Source organism: Carettochelys insculpta, chromosome 10 (genome assembly GCF_033958435.1).
Source record: "Carettochelys insculpta isolate YL-2023 chromosome 10, ASM3395843v1, whole genome shotgun sequence".
Taxonomy (NCBI): domain Eukaryota; kingdom Metazoa; phylum Chordata; order Testudines; family Carettochelyidae; genus Carettochelys; species Carettochelys insculpta.
Window position 1 is genome coordinate 31,871,381 of NC_134146.1, and position 19,419 is coordinate 31,890,799.

The 19,419-nt window shown below is 41.7% G+C and overlaps 1 protein-coding gene across 3 annotated transcripts in view; it reads left to right on the top strand.

Annotated features, from left to right (window-relative positions):
- Positions 1 to 19,419, top strand: part of SMC4 (structural maintenance of chromosomes 4) — a 147,074-nt gene that overhangs the window by 85,011 nt on the left and 42,644 nt on the right. For all 3 annotated transcript variants that reach the window (XM_075003705.1, XM_075003709.1, XM_075003708.1), the window contains 7 exons: positions 4,027 to 4,188; positions 4,441 to 4,666; positions 4,758 to 4,837; positions 12,009 to 12,161; positions 12,316 to 12,442; positions 16,371 to 16,560; positions 17,990 to 18,134. In XM_075003705.1, the coding sequence (XP_074859806.1) occupies positions 4,027 to 4,188; positions 4,441 to 4,666; positions 4,758 to 4,837; positions 12,009 to 12,161; positions 12,316 to 12,442; positions 16,371 to 16,560; positions 17,990 to 18,134 (1,083 nt within the window). The remainder of the gene's footprint in view (positions 1 to 4,026; positions 4,189 to 4,440; positions 4,667 to 4,757; positions 4,838 to 12,008; positions 12,162 to 12,315; positions 12,443 to 16,370; positions 16,561 to 17,989; positions 18,135 to 19,419) is intronic.

The following is a 19,419-nucleotide window of genomic DNA, read 5'->3' on the forward strand; positions in this document are numbered from 1 at the left end:
AATACTGCATCTGCACCTGCAGAGACTTTGGCTACAAGCAAGGTTAATCCATGGCTCAGCGCCCTAGAGACTACATGTTCAGAGGGAGTGCAGCAAGTCCTGGAGTGTAGTCGGAGGACTTCTACCAGAAAGACTTATGAGCACAAATGGTCGCGTTTTTCCGCTTGGTGCTCTTCCAAGCAATTGACACCTCTGGACTCCCCTATACCTATGATTCTGGACTACCTGCTACAACTCAAACAAAAGGGGCTCTCTCTATCCTCCATAAAGGTTCATCTTGCGGCTATATCAGCTTTTCGACATGAAGAGGAGGGATCAACTATATTCGTCCATCCTTTTGTCACACACTCCCTTAAAGGGGTTGGTAAACCTGTACCCCCTCGGAAACCAATACCGCCATCATGGAGTTTAGACTTGGTTCTACACACGATTTCGGGACTGCCCTTTGAGCCATTGGCTACGGTTCCCCTTCGGCTACTTACCATGAAAACGACTTTCCTGCTGGCAATCATGTCAGCTCGCAGGGTGAGCGAGCTCGCAGCCATAATGTCCACACCACCCTGCATGGTATTCTCAAAGGAGGTGGTGGTCTTACGTTTGCACCCAGCCTTCGTTCCAAAGGTCTCTTCAGATTTTCACATTAACGAACCCATAGTATTGCCCTCGTTCTATCCTAAGCCTCACAATTTGAGTAAAGAGGCACGGTTGCACTTATTGGACGTAAGAAGGGCGCTGGCCTTCTACATCGCTAGAACTAAGCCTTTCCAGAAAACGGACAGACTCCTGGTGTCCATTGCATCCAGGTCAAAAGGGGAAGCCCTATCTTCGCAGAGGATTTCAAATCACATTGTGTCATGCATAAGACTGTTACAAGCTTCGCAAGACTCCTCTGCTAGTTCCGCCCAGGGCCCACTCCACTAGAGCGACAGCGGCGTCGACAGCCTTCTTCAAGGGAATCGCGCTGAGAGACATCTGCAGAGCGGCAACGTGGTCTTCCTACGACACTTTCGCCAAGCACTACGCCATGCACAGGATGCTTGATGAGGATACACGCCTGTCGACAGCAGTCCTTTCAAGGGCAAGCTGTGCATAAATCGGGTACCCACCTCCTTTTTCGGGGGGCGGGGGGGTTACTGCTGGGTAGTCACCTACGGTGGAACACCCATGGGGACCACTCGAAGAACAAAGAGAAGTTACTCACCTGTGTAGTAACGATGGTTCTTCGAGATGTGTCCCGGTGGGTGCTCCACTACCCACCCGTTCCTCCCCACTTCGGAGCTCTGTTTGTGTTTTTCAGAGATGTCCGGAGCGGTTGATCAGGAACTGGCGGGGACCGGATTGCACACGTGACCGTAAGCGCACGAAGAGCCAACGCGCATCGGCGCATGCGCAACCCGACGGAGACTGCTGAAGATTTTCCGAGCTGCAGCACCGGGGCGAGCCCGACGCCTACGGTGGAGCACCCACGGGGACACATCTCGAAGAACCATCATTACTACACAGGTGAGTAACTTCTCTTTTTTTTACAACAGTGTCACATTGTTGACTCATACTGCAGTACTCTATCCTAGGGTGTCACTTCCCATTTTGTATGTGTGAAACAGATTGTTCCTCCCTTAGTGAATGCTTTGCATTTGTCCGTACTGAATTACATCCTATTTTCCTTAGACTGTTTTTCCAGTTTGTCCAGACCATTTTGAATTCTGACCCTGTCCTTCAAAGCACTTGCAACCCCTCCCATTTTGGTAACGTCTGCCAACTTGATAAGTATACTCTCCATGGTATTCTCTAAATCATTGATGAGCATATTGAACAGAACTGGCCCCAAAACTGACCCTTTGGAGCCCCATTTGTTATGCCCTTCTAGCATGAGTGTGAGCCATTAATTACTACTTTGAGTGAACAGTATCAGAGAGGTAGCCATGTTATCTGTATCTTTAACAACAAGAAGAAGTTCTGTTGCACCTTATAGACTAACAGATATTTTGGAGCATAAGCTTTTGTGGGCAAAGATCTGCTTTATCAGTTGCAAGAGTTGAAGGTGTGGTTCAGAGGAGTATTTAAAGAGTGGGGTCCCAGTAAAAGGGAGGGCAGAGCTGACAAGGTCTATTCAGTCAGGGTGGAAATGGCGCACTATCAGTAGTATAAATCAAGAGAGGAGAAAAAACAGTGAACAGTTATCTGTTTCTTTGAACAGTTATCCAACCAGTTACACATCCACACACGTTTGTATGTGTGTATGTATTATATACTATCTACACACATGTACTATACATTTATATTTCAATTCTGGAATTTAAATATTGTCGCAGCCATCATTTATAAAGCTAAACAGTGGCCATATTAAATACAGGAGTCAAATTATAGAAATTACCAGCAGGGAGTGCTCCAGGACCGGGGCTGCTTCAACGTGGCTGAAGCACCCTGCTCTGCAGCACACCTCGGACTACCATGGATGGGGGCTGCTCCAGCCAGGCTAGGAGCACTCCCAGGCCAGGTTGCTACCAATGTGGGTTGCTCTAGCCATGCTATAGCACCCTCTACCCACACCAGTGCCACAGGCAGTGATGCTCCGGCTGGGCCAGAGCAGCTCTGGTCCCCAGAGTTCTGCAAGCAGGGGTACCCCCAACCACCTCCTTGCCACCACCACCTGTTTAATCAGTTAACCGGTGAAACTTAGCAGTTAATTAAATGGGTGCGAGACAGGATGCTGGGGTAGGCTGGGAGTGGAGGAGCAAGAGGGATGGGGATGCAGGGGCTGGCCGTGGGGGAGGGGGAGCACTTACCTGGCTCTGTGCTCCCTGCCACTCCCAGGTGGTGCCCTCCTCTGCTTTTTTTGGGCAAAATCTGCACAATAGGGGCAGTGGGAAAACCCTCCCTTGAATAGCTTCCAGCACTCCATTCCCCCAGCCAGCACGAGGGTGAGTGGCATTGTGCAACACCATACTACTCCCCCACACGCCAGATCCACCTGCAAGGCTTGAGGCTTCCCACCTGAGTAGATACTATTTTGAATGAAAATGTGTTGATGTAGCTTTTAAAAGTTTTCTTTATTGGCAAGGTCATTGTGCTTGTTGATGGGTTTTTTTTTTTTTTTAAAAATCACTGCATGACAATTGGATGCTTTGCACACATCAGAATGCTGGCTTATGCTCCAAAATATCTGTTAGTCTATAAGGTGTGTGAGCGCAATAGGGTGATGAAAGTAGCACGTAACTAAGCACTTCTGGAAATGTTAGTGGAGTAAGAAATACAATTTTTTTCCTTTTAAAAAAAATTTTGGTTGAAAGTTGAAGTATCTTTAAAAAAATGAATATTTTACTTAAGTACAAATTCCAAAAAGAGACATACTTGAATAGTGTGACTAAGTATTTCTGCTTTGTTACTTTCCACCTTCGATAAATACTAATACCTAGCTCGTATACCTAGCTTTTATCTGCAGATCTCAAAGTGCTTTGAAACCATGTCACTATCCCCAGTTTGCAGATGGAGAAACCTAGGCACAAAGGTTGACTGATTTGCCCAAGATCACCCAGCAGGCCACTGGAAGAACAGGGAATGGAACCTTGATCTCCCTAGTCCACAGTGTTCTATCCAGTAGGTCACATTTACACACTAAAACTTGAGTCTGATACTCCACGCTAAATTATCTTTGTCTGGAACATCAATCATTATTCCTTTAATCAGATCTTTGTACGTTGTTTTTAACATATAAACTGCTATGTAAGTACTAAGTATTTGCTCCACCATACCTTAATAACGGGTACATTAAAAATATGTAAATAGTGATCTGTAGCACTGATAACAGGAATTCTCAAAGGTTAATTTCCACATTTCACAAGCATCGTGAACTCTGAAGACAGGATGAGAAAATGTCAGGTATACGTAAAATAAAATGCATACGTTTCACATTGTGTTAACATGTTGTTTGTCATCCTCCTACTAGTACCTAGAAAAAGAAAGGTATTACTATTAATTATTATACTAACCAACATAACTGTCTCTGCTTTATATGTCTATTACTAGGGAGACTTGGGTGCTATTGATGAAAAGTATGATGTTGCTATTTCATCATCTTGTGGTGCTTTAGACTACATTGTTGTAGATACAATTGATACAGCTCAGGAATGCGTGAATTTCTTGAAGAGTCAAGGAATTGGAGTTGCTACATTTATAGGCTTGGACAAAGTAAGTATTGGTTTTCTGAAACTAAATCATGGTATTTGCTCCCCTTATATTGTGATCTGTCTCTCTGGGTTTTTTTATCTTGCAAGTGAGCAGATGTCTCTTTGGTAATATTAAATAATGTCCACTGGCATTCTTCTGAGGAATCTACAACAGTATAGTGCTGGGAACTAATGTGTATGCTGGCAGGCATTAGTTATCTTTAGAATATTAAAATGTTGTTTTACTTACTGAGTGTCCTCTTCTTCTATACAGATGAAAGTATGGGAAAAAAGTATGAATAAAATTCAGACTCCAGAAAACACTCCTCGTCTCTTTGATATGGTGAAAGTAAAAGATGAAAAGATTCGCCAAGCCTTTTACTTTGCACTACGTGATACTCTAGTAGCCAATAACTTGGATCAGGCTATCAGAGTAGCCTTCCAAAAGGACAAAAGATGGAGAGTTGTAACTTTGCAAGGACAGATCATAGAACAGTCAGGTATTTAAAACAAATTCATATTTACAAGGTTTTATTTTTGGATAGCAAATTGAAATTAGCTTACTGACTTCTTTCCCTTACCCTTCTTTAGGAACAATGAGTGGAGGTGGACTTAAAGTAATGAAAGGTAGAATGGGATCCTCCATTGTGGCTGAAATTTCAGAGGAAGAGGTTAGTTCATAATTGCACATAGAAAAATGTTTTTTCAAAATTTCTCTTTATTTACACTGATATTTTTAGACTTTTGTGCAGATGGAAGTTAACATTAGTAAGCAATATGTAAACAATCAATGCTATACCTTTCTGAAAAAGACTGAATAAACCTGATACTATTAATGAGATTTGTATATTTCACATAACATTGATAGTTGCATAATTCTACTCTTCTGTTGTGTTTATAGATGTTACACTGCTTTATCTGCATATGAATATGTGATTCCTTATACACTCATCCCTTGTTAAACAAGTACTTTACTTACAAGTACTCGCTTAAACGAGGGACACATTTACTTACCTTAGTTCACTAGACAAATGAACTCCCCCCACTAAGATGAGCCTAACGCCCTCCCTGCGCCTCTGCTGTAGTCTGACTCTCCCACTGGTCCGCAGACCCAACCTGCCGCAGGTTTAACACCCCTGACAGCCCCGCAGCAGCCTGACCCACAGCCCCAACCTCTGGCAGGCAGATCCCCCACCGGCCCTGCAGTGTGTGCACGCGCGCGCACACGCAGCACAAACTCGCAGCAGCTTTACCCTCTGCTGGCCTCATGGCCCCAACCCGTGGCAGCCAGCCCCACAGCACCAACCCGCGGCAGCCACACACACACCAGCCCCATGGCACAAACCTGCAGCAGCTTTTCCCTGCACCGGCCCCACAGCACCAACCCACAGCCAGCTCTAACACACAGCAGCCTGATGCGCTGCAGCACCAACCCGTGACAGCCTCACCCCCTGCCGCTGGCTTCGCAGACCTCAGATGCCACAGCCCGACTCCCCCTGCGGGCCCGCACACTCAACCTGCAGCAGCCTTCATCCCCTCACCTGCCCCACGGACGCAGTCTGCACACACACACTCCCCAGTCACCCCATAAACCCAGATCACCACCAGATTTTAACTTTCCCTCCCACTGATGGCCCCAAACTGCCCCCAGCCTTTAACCCTCCCCCCCTACCCACAATTCACTTATCTTTCAAAAGCCGTGCCACATGCTGCCACTCCTTTCCTGAGCGCTAGGAACCAATCAGAGACTTTTACATTGTATTTTAATGGTAGTTTAGTATCCCTCTTACAAGCTTTTGCCTGCGAGCAGAAAGTTGAGGACCAATTGTTCTCGTATAGCGAGGGATGAGTGTACCTTCTTATTGACAGATTATTAGGCTTCCTCTTTAACAGCTGTGAGATTGATTGAAAGAAGAAACTAGTTGAAGGGATGAACTTAAAATAAGGAAATGTTGTGCAAGAGAACAGTCATTTATAACCTTGAGAAGCCAAGACAGAAGCTTTAGTTTTTTAGATTCATATTTTAATTCTGCGACACACAGGTTGTTCAAGTTTTCTGCAGTCCACAAGACCAACTAGACTAACTTCAGTACTAGACAGTTTGGCTGAAACTCTGATAAGGAACAGAATTGTCAGATATGTAGATGAAAACAAGATAAATCATTGATTGGAACCAGTATGCCATACTGTGAGCAACCAAAAAGATAAAGATCTTTAGGGGCTGGATTTATTTGTAAGAAAGATCTGTTCATCTGCATCACTGCAACTAAGGCATGGTAATCTGCATTTATAAATTAAGTTACATTCCTTTTTAACTAAACTCTGGCAAGACTTGATAGTATTGAAAAGCACCATTTCAGAAGAGCAAGAAGTCTGGCATCTTCAGGATCTGACTTGCTCTGAGCATGAATTTGCCAGACCAAGGAAAGTCAGACTACAGGTGAGGGGAGAGGAGGACACTCTCTCTCCTGGGCTTTGCTGTCCCCCAGTCCCACTGGCTTCTGCTGTGTGCGGCCTGGGGGGCTCCTGGCCTACTGGGCTGGCCCCACTCCCAGCCATCAGCAACATCTTCCTTTGTGGCTGTCTGTTCCAGGGTCTCTCTGGTGCAGCAACTACTGTCATTCTACCACGGGCTGGTGGACCTGAGGTTCATCCTGTAGAAGCGAAAACATCACTACAGGCAGCCCTGGATACATCAGACATGAACACAAGATCTGTTGCCAGTGTTGTAACTATGTGCTGAATTTTGTGCCTGCAGGCCTTTGGTGTTCTGAGAGAAGTGTAGAGGCACAGAACTATTTAGCCTACACATGCATGGCTGATGCACTGCATTCCATTTAACTGTTCCAGGATTGCATTCCATTGTTTGGACATCTTCACCTCAACCCCATATCATAAGCCTTGTCAACATCAAGAGCAAAGAAAGCAGGAGGCATCTACCTGCCTTCAGCAATGGTAGTATCCTCTGTAGACAAGGAAGTGTCTCCACATCACCCATGTGTCAGGAGGCAATCAACTTATATCCATGATGCTTACAACATGGGATAATGCCAGTTCTCCATCTTTCAGGAGTCAGTAGTAACCTAGCAAACAATCCATTGCCATCTATGCATGATATCTGAAGACCTGAATCAAGCCAATGCAGGTTGAACCTCTCTAGTCCGGCCTCCTCAAGACCTGATCAGTGCTGAACCATGGGCAATCAATATCGACTAGCAGTATTTCCAACACTTCAACTGCTTAATGGGCTCTTAGAAGATATTTAAGGGTCAATTAGAGCTAAATAACAGCACAGAACACTGAGAACAAGGAAAGGTGGCTGTAAACCAACTTTATGTGACCACAGGAAACTTGGTCACACCCATAAGTGGAAAACCTGGCCAACTAAAATCATGCCAGGCCACAAATGTTGCTGAACCAGAGAGTGCCAAACTAGAGAGGTTCAAGCTGTATTTCATCACTAGAACTGCTTACCATACAAACATATGGAAAAGTCCAATCTCTTCCAGGGGAGGCACAAATTCAGCACCTTCCTCATAACCATGGGATGGATCAAAGTCTCATGTATGCATTTCCACTGATTCCCTTGATTCTGAAAGTTATGTGTAAAACCAGACAAAATACAGCTGTGCCAATCCTGATATCTGTACTTCTCAAAACAGTTGTGGAGGCTGGCAGATCTCAAAATGCCTAATCAGCCTTCCATACCACTTTCAGGCTACGTCTACACGTGCCTCAAACTTCAAAATGGCCATGCAAATGGCCATTTCGAAGTTTACTAATGAAGCGCTGACATGCATATTCAGCGCTTCATTAGCATGCGGGCGGCAGCGGCGCTTCGAAATTGACGAGCCTTGCAGCCGCGCGGCGCGTCCAGACGGGGCTCCTTTTCGAAAGCACGCCACCTACTTCGAAGTCCCCTTATTCCCGTGAGCTTATGGGAATAAGGGGACTTCGAAGAAGGTGGCGTCCTTTCGAAAAGGAGCCCCGTCTGGACGTGCCGCGCGGCGGCAAGGCTCGTCAATTTCGAAGCGCCGCTGCCGCCCGCATGCTAATAAAGCGCTGAATATGCATGTCAGCGCTTCATTAGTAAACTTCGAAATGGCCATTTGCATGGCCATTTCGAAGTTTGGGGCACGTGTAGACACAGCCTCAGATTGTCTGAACATGATACCAGAACCACCGTAAGATATTTCATCAAGATGTGAGGTCAATACCTGTAACAATCTGGATTTGGTTGGTTGAGTCCTACCAGCATAAACAAGAGATATGCTCTATGAAGTTGCAGACTCTCCAAAAAGAAGACTTATTCCTCTAAATGGAAAATATTTTGATTTAGGATGTCCAACGCAATCGTGATCACTTGAAATTCCCTACACCCAAAATTCTTGACTACAGTTTGGATTCATATTATATTACATCACAGTCTACCTTGAAATATTATCAATATGCTACTCTCCTTTGCAGTCATGTTAAAGTTTTCTTATCTCCTATCTAGATTTCTAAAGGGGTTACTACACATTCACCCTGCAGGAGGAGAAGACCCTCCTGTGTGGGATCTCAGCATTGTCCCTGTAAGCTTTAAGGAACCACCCCTTGTAGCATCTTTCTGAATGATATTTATACCACCTTACTCTCAAGACAGATTTTTTTTTAGTTGCCATTACATCAGTCAGATGTGTCCAGCAAATTAAGCTCTCAGGACTGGCCTTTACTCAGCATTCCACAGAATGAGGTAATGTTGACATCAACCCAAAGTTTGTTTTACACTTTGTTTGGAACAAATGTATTTACACATTTTCTTTCCAAAAACCCATTCCTTCCCAAGAGAGAAACTCGACATACTGGATGCCTCAAGGTCTCTGTTACATTACATTGAATGGATAAAGTCTTTCAGATTGTCCTTATGGGTTTCCTTTTCTTCCCCTCTTTTTGGTCTCTGGTGCTTCTAAAGGTCAAATTGTCTTGTTTCGGAGAATATCAAAGTGATACATTGCATAACACATCTGTCACATAGAGCAATATATCAACCCTCCAAATATCAAAGATCTCTCCACTAGATCATAATTTAGATCTTCTGTATGCTTCAAGAACATCCCCCTTATCTGAAACTTATAAGGCAACTATAAGGTGTAATCCCTTTACTTTGAAACACGTATCGCTTTGGCCTGATCCAATCTCATATTTGGTTAGTTGAAGGTGTTTAATCAGTAGTAGTCAAAATTCCCCTGTCCCGCCTTCCAGATGGATGCTGCTGATCAATCACTTATTGGAATCCACACAGCTACTCGAAAGAAATAAAATGTTACAGTATACTATTTGCTATTGGAAACGTCTGTGAATGGGGGATTCTAGTTAACAGAGACCTATTGGTCAGACATTGTCAAACATTACATGTAGGTGGCAGTTGGAAGCTTTCGTAACATGTGAAACCGAACGCGTGGGATGCTTAACACAAACTACTTGTACGTGAAACTTTATTCTGCATGCATATATACACAGCATCCATGACCAATCCCAGATGTACAAAGATTCCTTTTATCTCTGTATGAAATATACATAACATGCTCTCTTGCTTTTAGTTTAAACGTGCTGTATATCACCCATAAGCTTGTCTTTATTCGCTAAACACTACAATTGAAAATGCATTCCAGATAATTAAATATTCTGGTTAACTGACAATTCCAGTTAGTTAAGATCTGGATAACAGAGTATACTGTACTTACCTTTTATAATAGCTTGTAATGACTAGTTATTATAAAAGGTAAGTACAGTATACTCGGTTATCCAGATCTTTACTGTCTGTTTTCCAGTGGCTCACATGATTTTTTTTGTTTTATTTTAAAGTCCTTTTATAGATTTTTGGTTATGCCCCTTGGAGGGAATGGGAGGCCTGTGAACATATATATGGCTCTGAGAACCTCGTGCACGTGCATCTAGAGTGGGCCACACTGATGGCCAATTGAGGAGCTACTATTACTAATAGGGGTTTTTTTTTCCAGTTTCCCTTTAAATAACCATAATTTGCCATTCTCTGGCTCTGCATTCTTTTTCTCTGATTTTAATGCATCTCTTGTGCTCTTTTATTCTAAGAGACGTAATATGGAAAATTATGTGTTTTCTTCTGCTGTCTCTATTACTCTCACGTGAATCTGGTTGCTCCTTAAATCCTTATCTTTAGCTTTTTTCACATTTTCTACCTGAGGTCCTGTTCTGCCTTGTGATGTTGGTTTTTTTTGTTTTTGTTTTTTTTTTTAACAAAAATCTTTGGACTGAAGATCATTTTAACTAAGGTGCTGTCTATAGATAGATCTACACAAATTCAGTTACAGCTTTTCAAAACCACTTGGAGATTCTTGTTTTAGTTTATCTTAAACATATTTCTAATCAACTCTAAGCCAAACCAAAATAAGCCTGGCTTAAACAGACATAGTTGTCCACACAGTCACTTAGTTAGTTCAACTAATTGGTTTGAAATAATGCCTTCGTTACAAACCAGTGCAATTCTGTGTATAGACAAGTCCTCATTCTGGATGTTGCTGGACCAAAGAGCCCCAGGTGCTGGCTGTCAGGGAGCCTGACTGGCAGGCTGGGAGCAGAGCCCCTCTGTGGTTGTAACGTCATCCTGCCCCTCCCCCACTCGCCCCTCAGCCGCGCTGTGATAGGGAGTCCCCCAAGGCAACCTGGGGACAGGGAGCTCAGGGAAGCCCATCCACAATAATTTTGCTATTTTCTCACCAACTCTTCTACAACCTTCCCTTGTCAAATTTCTCTAGTGCCATCTATTTAATACCGCTCTTCCTTGCCCCAGATATTCTGCCAGTAAGTCTTCAGTTTCCTCCTTTTTCACTATTCTATCTGTTTACTGTCTGAATGTGCCTCCTCAGCAACAATCTTTGTTTGTTTTTCCCTGAACTGTTGTCCCAGGTCTTGTGTTCAGGTTCTTTTATTGTTAGGAGATTACAAATTGTAGGGGTCATGCTGTTGTAAATCTCATCTTAAAGAGAGTTGAGTGTTGTAAATCTCATCTTAAAGAGGTTCTGCTATATCATAGAATACTAGCACTGGAAGGGACCTCAAGAGCCCATTGAGTCCAGTCCCCTGCCCTCATGGCAGGACCAAGTACTTTCTAAACCGTCCTTGATAGACATCTATCTAACCTGTTCTTAAATATCTCCAGCAGTTGAGATTCCACAACCTCCCTTGGCAATTTATTCCACTGTTTGACCACCCTGACAGTTAGGAACTTTTTCCTACTGTCCAGCCTAAACCTCCCTTGCTGCAGTTTAAGTCCATTCCCTCTTGCTCTATCCTCAGACGCCAAGAAGAACAAGTTTTCTTCCTCCTTCTTATGATACCCTTTTAGATACTTGAAAACCGCTATCATGTCCCCCCCCAAGTCTTCTCTTTTCCAAACTAAACAAGCCCAGTTCTTTCAGCCTTTCTTCATAGGTCACTTTCTCCAGACCTTTAATCATTCTTGTTGCTCTTTTTTGGACCCTCTCTAATTTCTCCACATCTTTCTTGAACCGCGGTGCCCAGAACTGGACACAATACTCGAGCTGAGGCCTAACCTCAGCGCAGAGTAGAGCAGAAGAATGACTTCTTGTGTCTTGTTCACAACACACCTGCTAATGCCTCCCAGAATCATGTTTGCCTTTTTTGCAACAGCATCACACTGTTGACTCATATTTAGCTTGTGGTCCACTATAACCCTTAGATCCCTTTCTGCTGTAGTTATTCCCAGACAGTCTCTTCCCATTCTGTATGTGTGACACTGATTCTTCCTTCCCATCGTATATAAAGGATATCAATAATTTTCATATAACATTTATATTTTAGGCCAATAAAATGGAATCTCAGCTTCACAAGGATTCCATAAAAGCAACGCAATACCAAGAAGAGAGAGTGAAGCTTGAAGAAGTTATAGCTAAATTGCGTCTAAGTGTCCAGGAAATGAGAAACACTTTAGAAAAGTATACTGCAAGTATTCAGGTAAATGTGTTTATTACTGAGAGGTGCTAACTGCCTCCCTGCTTTAAGGATGAAAGTAGATTCTCATATTAACTTCTACATCTCCTACATTCCTTCCTAACATGGGAAGTTTTTCATTCTTAGGGAAATATTCTAACAGTCTTCTATTTTGTAGAGTTTATCAGAACAAGAAGCTCACTTGAAAGTCCAGGTTAAAGAACTTGAGGCTAACGTAATTGCGGCTGCTCCTGACAAAATCAAACAGAAACAGCTAGAAAAAAACCTTAATACTTTCAAAAAAGGTATGTTTTATTTTAGTCCTAGATGCAAACTAAAGTAAAGTCCATAGTCAATTTACCAGTCAGGATTGTGGTGAACTTTCATTCAGATTAAGCAATAATTAAAACAAAAAGAAAATCTTTGAGGCACCTTCTCCTCTTCCAGTGCTGTCTTACAGGAATACTTTCAGGTAAAATCCTTTTCTTACTATTACTTTGCAGTTTCATTTTCACGTCTCGTTTAGGAACTCTACTGCCAAAAACTTGGCTGTACCTAACATACTTAAATGGTGAAACAAATTTTTTTTATTTTTACAGGTGTATATTAATGTTAGTTTCTTAATCCATTTTGACAGTACAAGTCAAATCTGTGCTGGTGTTTTTGTAATTTTTACTTTAATTCAGCTTTAGAACACTTCATATGATAGAAGCTGTGCACATCACCACAAGCAATTCAGAACCTATTTTTGTCAAGGAAACTGTGCCTAACCCAGGAAAACAGTGACTAAAAAATTAGAGAGATTATGTTTTTGTACTGAATTAATCACATCCACTGGACTTTATTCTTTTATAGATAGGTAGGTAGATCTGTTCACTATAAAATACACACAGATTATATCGTTTTGATATTTATGAAGAAACCTATTGCTTAAAATATAGGAATGTTTGATCAGCTTCATATTTCTAACTGAAGAAACAAAACAATAAGCATGATCATTTTCATTTTTGTTTGGTATAAAATAAGGAGTATGTGTTAACAAATTGCTAGTTCCTCCTCTAATCTTTTCTCTTTCATGGCACTGGCTTCACAGAAACACACTACAGCTTGGTACTCTCTTGTCTGTCAACATCCATAATTGACATGATTTTTGTTAGCCAGATGACAACTTGTCATGGGTGTGGCCAAGTTTTCCACAGTCCCATAAAATTTGCTTACAGCCACCAGTCCTCATTCTCGGTGTTCTGTGATGTTATTTCACTGTAATTTACTACTAAATATCTTCTAAGAACCAGTTAGCAGTGCAAGTGTTGGTAACGTGCTAGACAATATTGACCTCCCATGGTGTGGCAAATTCTGTCATCTGCCACCAGTCAGGTCGTAAGAGTGCTGGACTAGAAAGTTTCACTATGTATAAGAGATAAGGATGTAAAATCCCATTTAACTAGTTAACCAGTTAAACTGGTGGGGAGCTGAAGCAACCCTGCATATGGTGTAACAGAACAGCTGAATCAGTCCTTGTGTGCAGTGGCCCACCCTGGACTGCAGCAGCCTCACCTGACTCCACCTTCCCCGCTGGCTGCCATGGATGGGGAGCTGCTCTGGTCACGCTGGAGCACCCCCCCGTGGCCTACTGCAGCCCCTGCCAGTTAGCATTAACATCCCTAATGAGAGAAGTGTGCATGTCCGAATGGCCAAAATACTTCTTTTGAGCATTACTACTGGCAGTAATGGAGAATGCATATGGATTTGTATCCCTAAATTGTATTGATGGAAGATAGAAATACCTCATTACTAACCATCCCTCATTTCTTTTTCATCTGCTAATTGGTGTTCACTTGAAAACATGCCTTCCCTCTCTTGCACAGAGCTATTGGCTTGTTTTTATTCTAAGTAGGCAATAAATTTGTTATAGAATTAGGCTAAGATTTTTTAAAAAATGATACATTCAAATTTAGCTTCTAAGTAGGAACTTCAATAAGAGGCCTTATTTTTCAAAAGTGATTATCTTGGAGCTCCCATTGAAATCTAAGTGAAAATTGTTCTGGGGATTCTCTCAAATCAGTAACCAATTATATTGATGACTTCTTTAAAACTACAAAATTGTGATTAACAGCAGCTGGGATTTATTTGGCTGCTCTCTTGGATTTCATGTTTTTTGAAAACATGGCTTTATTATTTGTCCATCCTCTCATGAAGAGTTCTTTAAAGGTCCAAGAAATACGTACTCTTCCACTAGTGAACTGATTTCCTCAACATCTGAATTTGTTTTTGAGTAGTGCTTACAAAAAATCTTCCCATTTCTAGGATCTCACTGTCTTATTACTTCCTACTCTGTCTCATAGCCCATACTTGGGATGGGGGAGTCTTCGATTTGGATGCATCACTGGCAGATTTTTCTTAAGAGCAAACACACACACACACGGAGGGTAGCTTCATATTTGTTAACAAAATAGTTTGATTTTCATGTCAATCACTGTCTCTACCAGTATCTTCACAAAGCCACAGCCATTTGGGGTGAATGGGGGTTACACACCTAGGTTATGTCTACATGACAGCCTAATTTTGAAATAGACTTTTTCAGCATATGGCACTGTCAAACAGCACCACACACAGAAATAAAGTGCTATTTTGAGCCATCCCTGCACTCTTCCTGTGATGTGGTGTACAGGGATGCTGGAATAGTGCACCCATTGTCTGAAAAACTGTTATGAGACAATGGGTCATTTCTTAGATGTGGGTAGCTATTTTGGGATACAGTAAGCCCTCAATTCACTGGACCCCAATTTAATGGACTTCAGGAATACCAAACAGTCTGCCAGTGCTGCCACCCCATTACTCACCCCAGAAAGTAAATGCTGGTGACTTGCTGGAGCCAGCACCACCATGGCCACTAGAGTGGCCAGAGGAGTGCATGGCAGTTGCAGCAGCGGTGGCCCCAGCCATTCCAGGAGCTCTCGTGAGTCTATGGCATTTATTTTGGGAGGGTCGGGGTTCATTATGGCAAATACAGTAAACCTTCGGCTTTAAAAGACTTTCAGCATTCATGGATGCCCCTCCCCCTATTAGTCCATTAAATTGAGGGTTTACTGCACTTCTGTATCCCGAGATAGCATCCACTGTGTAGACATACCCTAGATATCAGGAGAGCTTTTGGGTACTACTTATACTTCTTGAAGCTCTTTACATGTTGCTTGTGAGCTCTGGAAACACTAAGGGACAGCCAATGTGACCAAAGGATATCTAAGTGGTTGAAGTTTGGTATTTAATCCTGCTTGAAGATCTTGTTAACTTGAAAGGGTGGTTAGCTATCCTGTCAAACAAAACTACAGAAGCTTGGAATTCAGCCAGGATATGATTCATAACCCTAAGATTTAGGGAAGGAGGGTCAGGGGTACAATTGTAGTAAGTCTGAATGGACTTCAAGTGTGGAGCTCTGTAAAGAAATTGAAGGAGCTGGAGAGATTTCATCATTAAAAATTAAGTAGGCTGTCTAATGAGAGCTCTAAAGCTGGCTATAGACTCTGGCCACGTGGGAGGGGCACTGGGCTGTTTCTTTCACCTGAGTTCATCTCCCTTCTTGGTAGGGTTTTATTTTTATTAAAAACTCTTCACTTTTTTGGACATAGATTGCTTTTCATTCAACACAGAATTCTGTGGTATCTAAATATGCTCTGCTGATGTTCAAAAAAGTGTTAATGTATGGAAAACTATAGAAAAAGGGATCATTATTAGTTCTTTCAGTGCTAGCCTCTTCTAACCATAACACTCAAAGGTATGTAAAATATAATGCTTATGATACAGTCTGGAAGCCTATTGGCAAGGATTTTATGTAGCCACATCATGCACTCGGGGACAGTGCTGCAATAATGGATTGTGGCCAAGACATTTCTAGAAACTTTGGCCATTATAGTGATGTCTGCAGGAATTGTATCCTTTTGTGATATTCCTAAAGGGGCATAAATGCTTTAGCTTGTGAAGATTTTGTTTGGGGATGCAACAAAAGCATTTCTTTGATTATGTAACCTGTGTCTACACGAGAAGGGCTTTCTTACCTAGGCATATTGGCAAACCTCTAATTTAGACCCAATGTGTTTGTTTTAGCACTGAAAATAATAGTCCTGTGAACTGACTAAAATTTTAATTCAGTACTCCTAGTAAAAGTATTAAACTGCTATCTGTTAAAAATTAGTATTTTTGCTTAATCTAATTCTCAAACTTCTTTATTGACAGATTATGAGTGTGTTTCTGAAAAGGCTAGTAAAGTGGAAAGTGAAGTTAAAAGATTATGTAATCTCATAATTGAGATCAATAATCATAAACTTAAAGCTCAGCAAGATAAACTTGATAAGATAAACAAGAAAATAGATGAATGTGCTTCTGCTATTACTAAAGCCCAGGTCGCAATCAAGACTGCAGACAGGTAATGCTCTTATGTGCTCAAGTTAAAACATAGCAGCAGATACTGTCTATCTAATATACAGTATCATGTTTTTATATTGGTCATTTCACACATGTGAATGAATCCCTTGTTAGTGAGATTTGTCAGCTTAGGGGTCATTACCACCTTCTTTCTCTTTATGGCTAGAGGGAAGGTAGTTGGAAAGGGGACGCAATTTCTCTCTTTTACCCTGGGGTTGATTATGATAATGGAGAGGAAAGTAAGAACCACTACCTGAACAAATATGTTAATAGTATGCTCACATTATAGAAAGAAGAGCTAAAGTGTGGATGTTAAGTGAACATCTGTGGCCGCAGGGTTCAGTCATTTTCAGAGACAATTAGAACCTGATTCCCAATCTCATGTTTAGTTTATCACAAAGATTTTAATGCCTTTGATAGGAAAGCAAAAACATTCATAAACTCTTCACTAGCTTTTGTAAAATATATTAATTGGTAGTAATTCACCATTGGAATGGTTGTCATTAGTTCCTGCATCCCACTCACTAACCCAAATATCTTTGGCTAAAACTTGTTTGAACTCAAGATATTAATGTTTGCCAGTTCTAGTCCTCATACCAAACATGATTGCCTCATAAGGAAAAATGTAACTTTTGTAAATTAAATCAGTGATCTTTTCATTACCTGATACAATTTGCAACCTCAGTAGTTTTTTTCTATAATAATTTGCCCATAATGAAAATATACAGATCTTAAGATGCAAGTTCAAAATTGCACTTAAACAACTAAACTCTGAAAACTCATCTTTTGCTGACTCTGTGAGAATGCAAATTAAACTATTACAAGCATCAGTTGTAGTTAATAGGTTCAGGAAGGAAGACCACATTTATTATAGTATTTTGCAAGAATAAGAATTGGAGTATAAATAATAAACAAAGTGATTCTTACCTGTTGATGATTACATGTAGCGGATATATTTTCTTTGTAAGCAGAACTAATTGTGCTTTCCAGATCTTTTAAGGTTTACCACAATTGTACATGCTTGTATGCAAGGCTGTCTGTAGGGAGTTGTGGGCCCAGGACAGGCCCCACTTTCTACCCTCACCCCCACTCAGCCTCCATTCTTCCTAAGACCCCTGCCCAAGTGATGTGGCCCACCCCAGTGAATGTGAGGTGATTCTGCCCTTTATCTCAAGCCCCTTCCGCAAATAATGCAGCTGGGAGTTGGGGAAGCAGAGCGGATTGGAGCCCAGGCACTCCACTTCCTACCACTGGTGAGTTCGGAGGCAGGCCCAATTTACTGTTGGTGTCAGGTCCCTTAAACTCCTCTGGATTTCATGCCTCTGCTCCACCTTCCTGGTGTTGGGATCTGGAGGATGTTGCTCCAAATGGTCCAATGGACTGGATAGCTCTATTGGTATGCAAACATCTTAAATACCTATTTTATTCAGAAACCTGAAAAAAACAGAAGAATCTGTTTTTCGCACTGAGAAGGAAATTGAAGATAATGAAAAGGAAATGAAAGAGCTAACAGAAGAGTTAACAACATTAGAAGAGAAAGCTACTGAAGTTATGAATAACTGCAAACAAGCTGAAGTAGGTGTATTATTGGCTTTTTGCATCTCTTTGAAAGAATGTACTTTACAAAATTAATAACTTTGTACAGGCACAGATTATGGATAAGAAGGCTTGCAATCTTACCAGATTCTTGTAACAAGAACACTTTCACTAAGGGCTAGTTCATTTTCTTAGCCATTGGTATCTAAGTTCCAGGCATAATAGCTTCAAAAAGGGTTGCAAGCAGGAAGTGTATTACTGAAAAGTATATGTGAGCCCTGAATTTGGTCATATTAAATAATATTAGGAAATGTATTTTATCTTGTAAAAAGTCTTCCTCTCTTCTTTCTGTCCTACAAAAATCCATTTAAGGGTTAAAATAAAAGGAGAGAGTGTTTTGTGAGGCCTACAGAATCTTGTGCTTTTTATTGCAGAAAAAACTCAAAAGCAGATGTTAAATACTGACTTTGTAAAGGGTGGGAAGCCAAAATGTTGCCCAAAGGACCTAGTTTTGAGGCAGATTTTAACTTTAGAATTTTTTTTACCACTGTGACCTTGAGCTCTGTTTCTGAGGTTTGCTAACAAATTTTACATTGTCTGATCTGAGGTGCTTAAAGCAGAATTCTTAATTTCAGATTTCATCTAAAAACACTGAGCAGGCTGCCTTAATGGCAGAAAACATATACAAACACGCAATCAAGATGGGAAAATGGTGCACTTGGTTTGTTTAAGGATAACCTAGAAGGCAAGGCCTGTATGTTATGCAAAGGGCCGTACCAAATTCATGGTCCATTATGGCCATGCAATTGGCCATCAAGATTTGAAAACTGGTAAATTTCATGTTTTCAATTGTTTAAAACTGAAATTTCACAGTATTGGAACACTGGGATCCTGACCCAAAAGGAGATAATGGGAGATTTTGCAAACCTGTTGTACACGATTATGGGATTGCCACAGTTCACTTCTGTACTTCCTTCAGAGTTGTACTCTGAAACCACAGAGCCTTCTACAGCAGCATAAGGTTCCAAGAGGTGGAGATGGGTCTGATATCCCCTGTGCTGCTGGGAGTACACCAGCCCAGGGGCTCCTGTAGAATCATAGAACATTAGAACTGGAAGGGACCTCAAGAGGTCATCAGGTCCAGTCCCCTGCCCCACAGCAGGACGAAGTCACATCTAGACAATCCCGGATAGATGTCTATCTGATCTGCTCTTAAATATCTCCTGTGATGGCGATTCCACAACCTACCCTGGGAATTCCAATGTTTAACCACCCTGATGGTTAGGAAGACTTTTCCTAATGTCCAGCCTAAACCTCCCTTGCT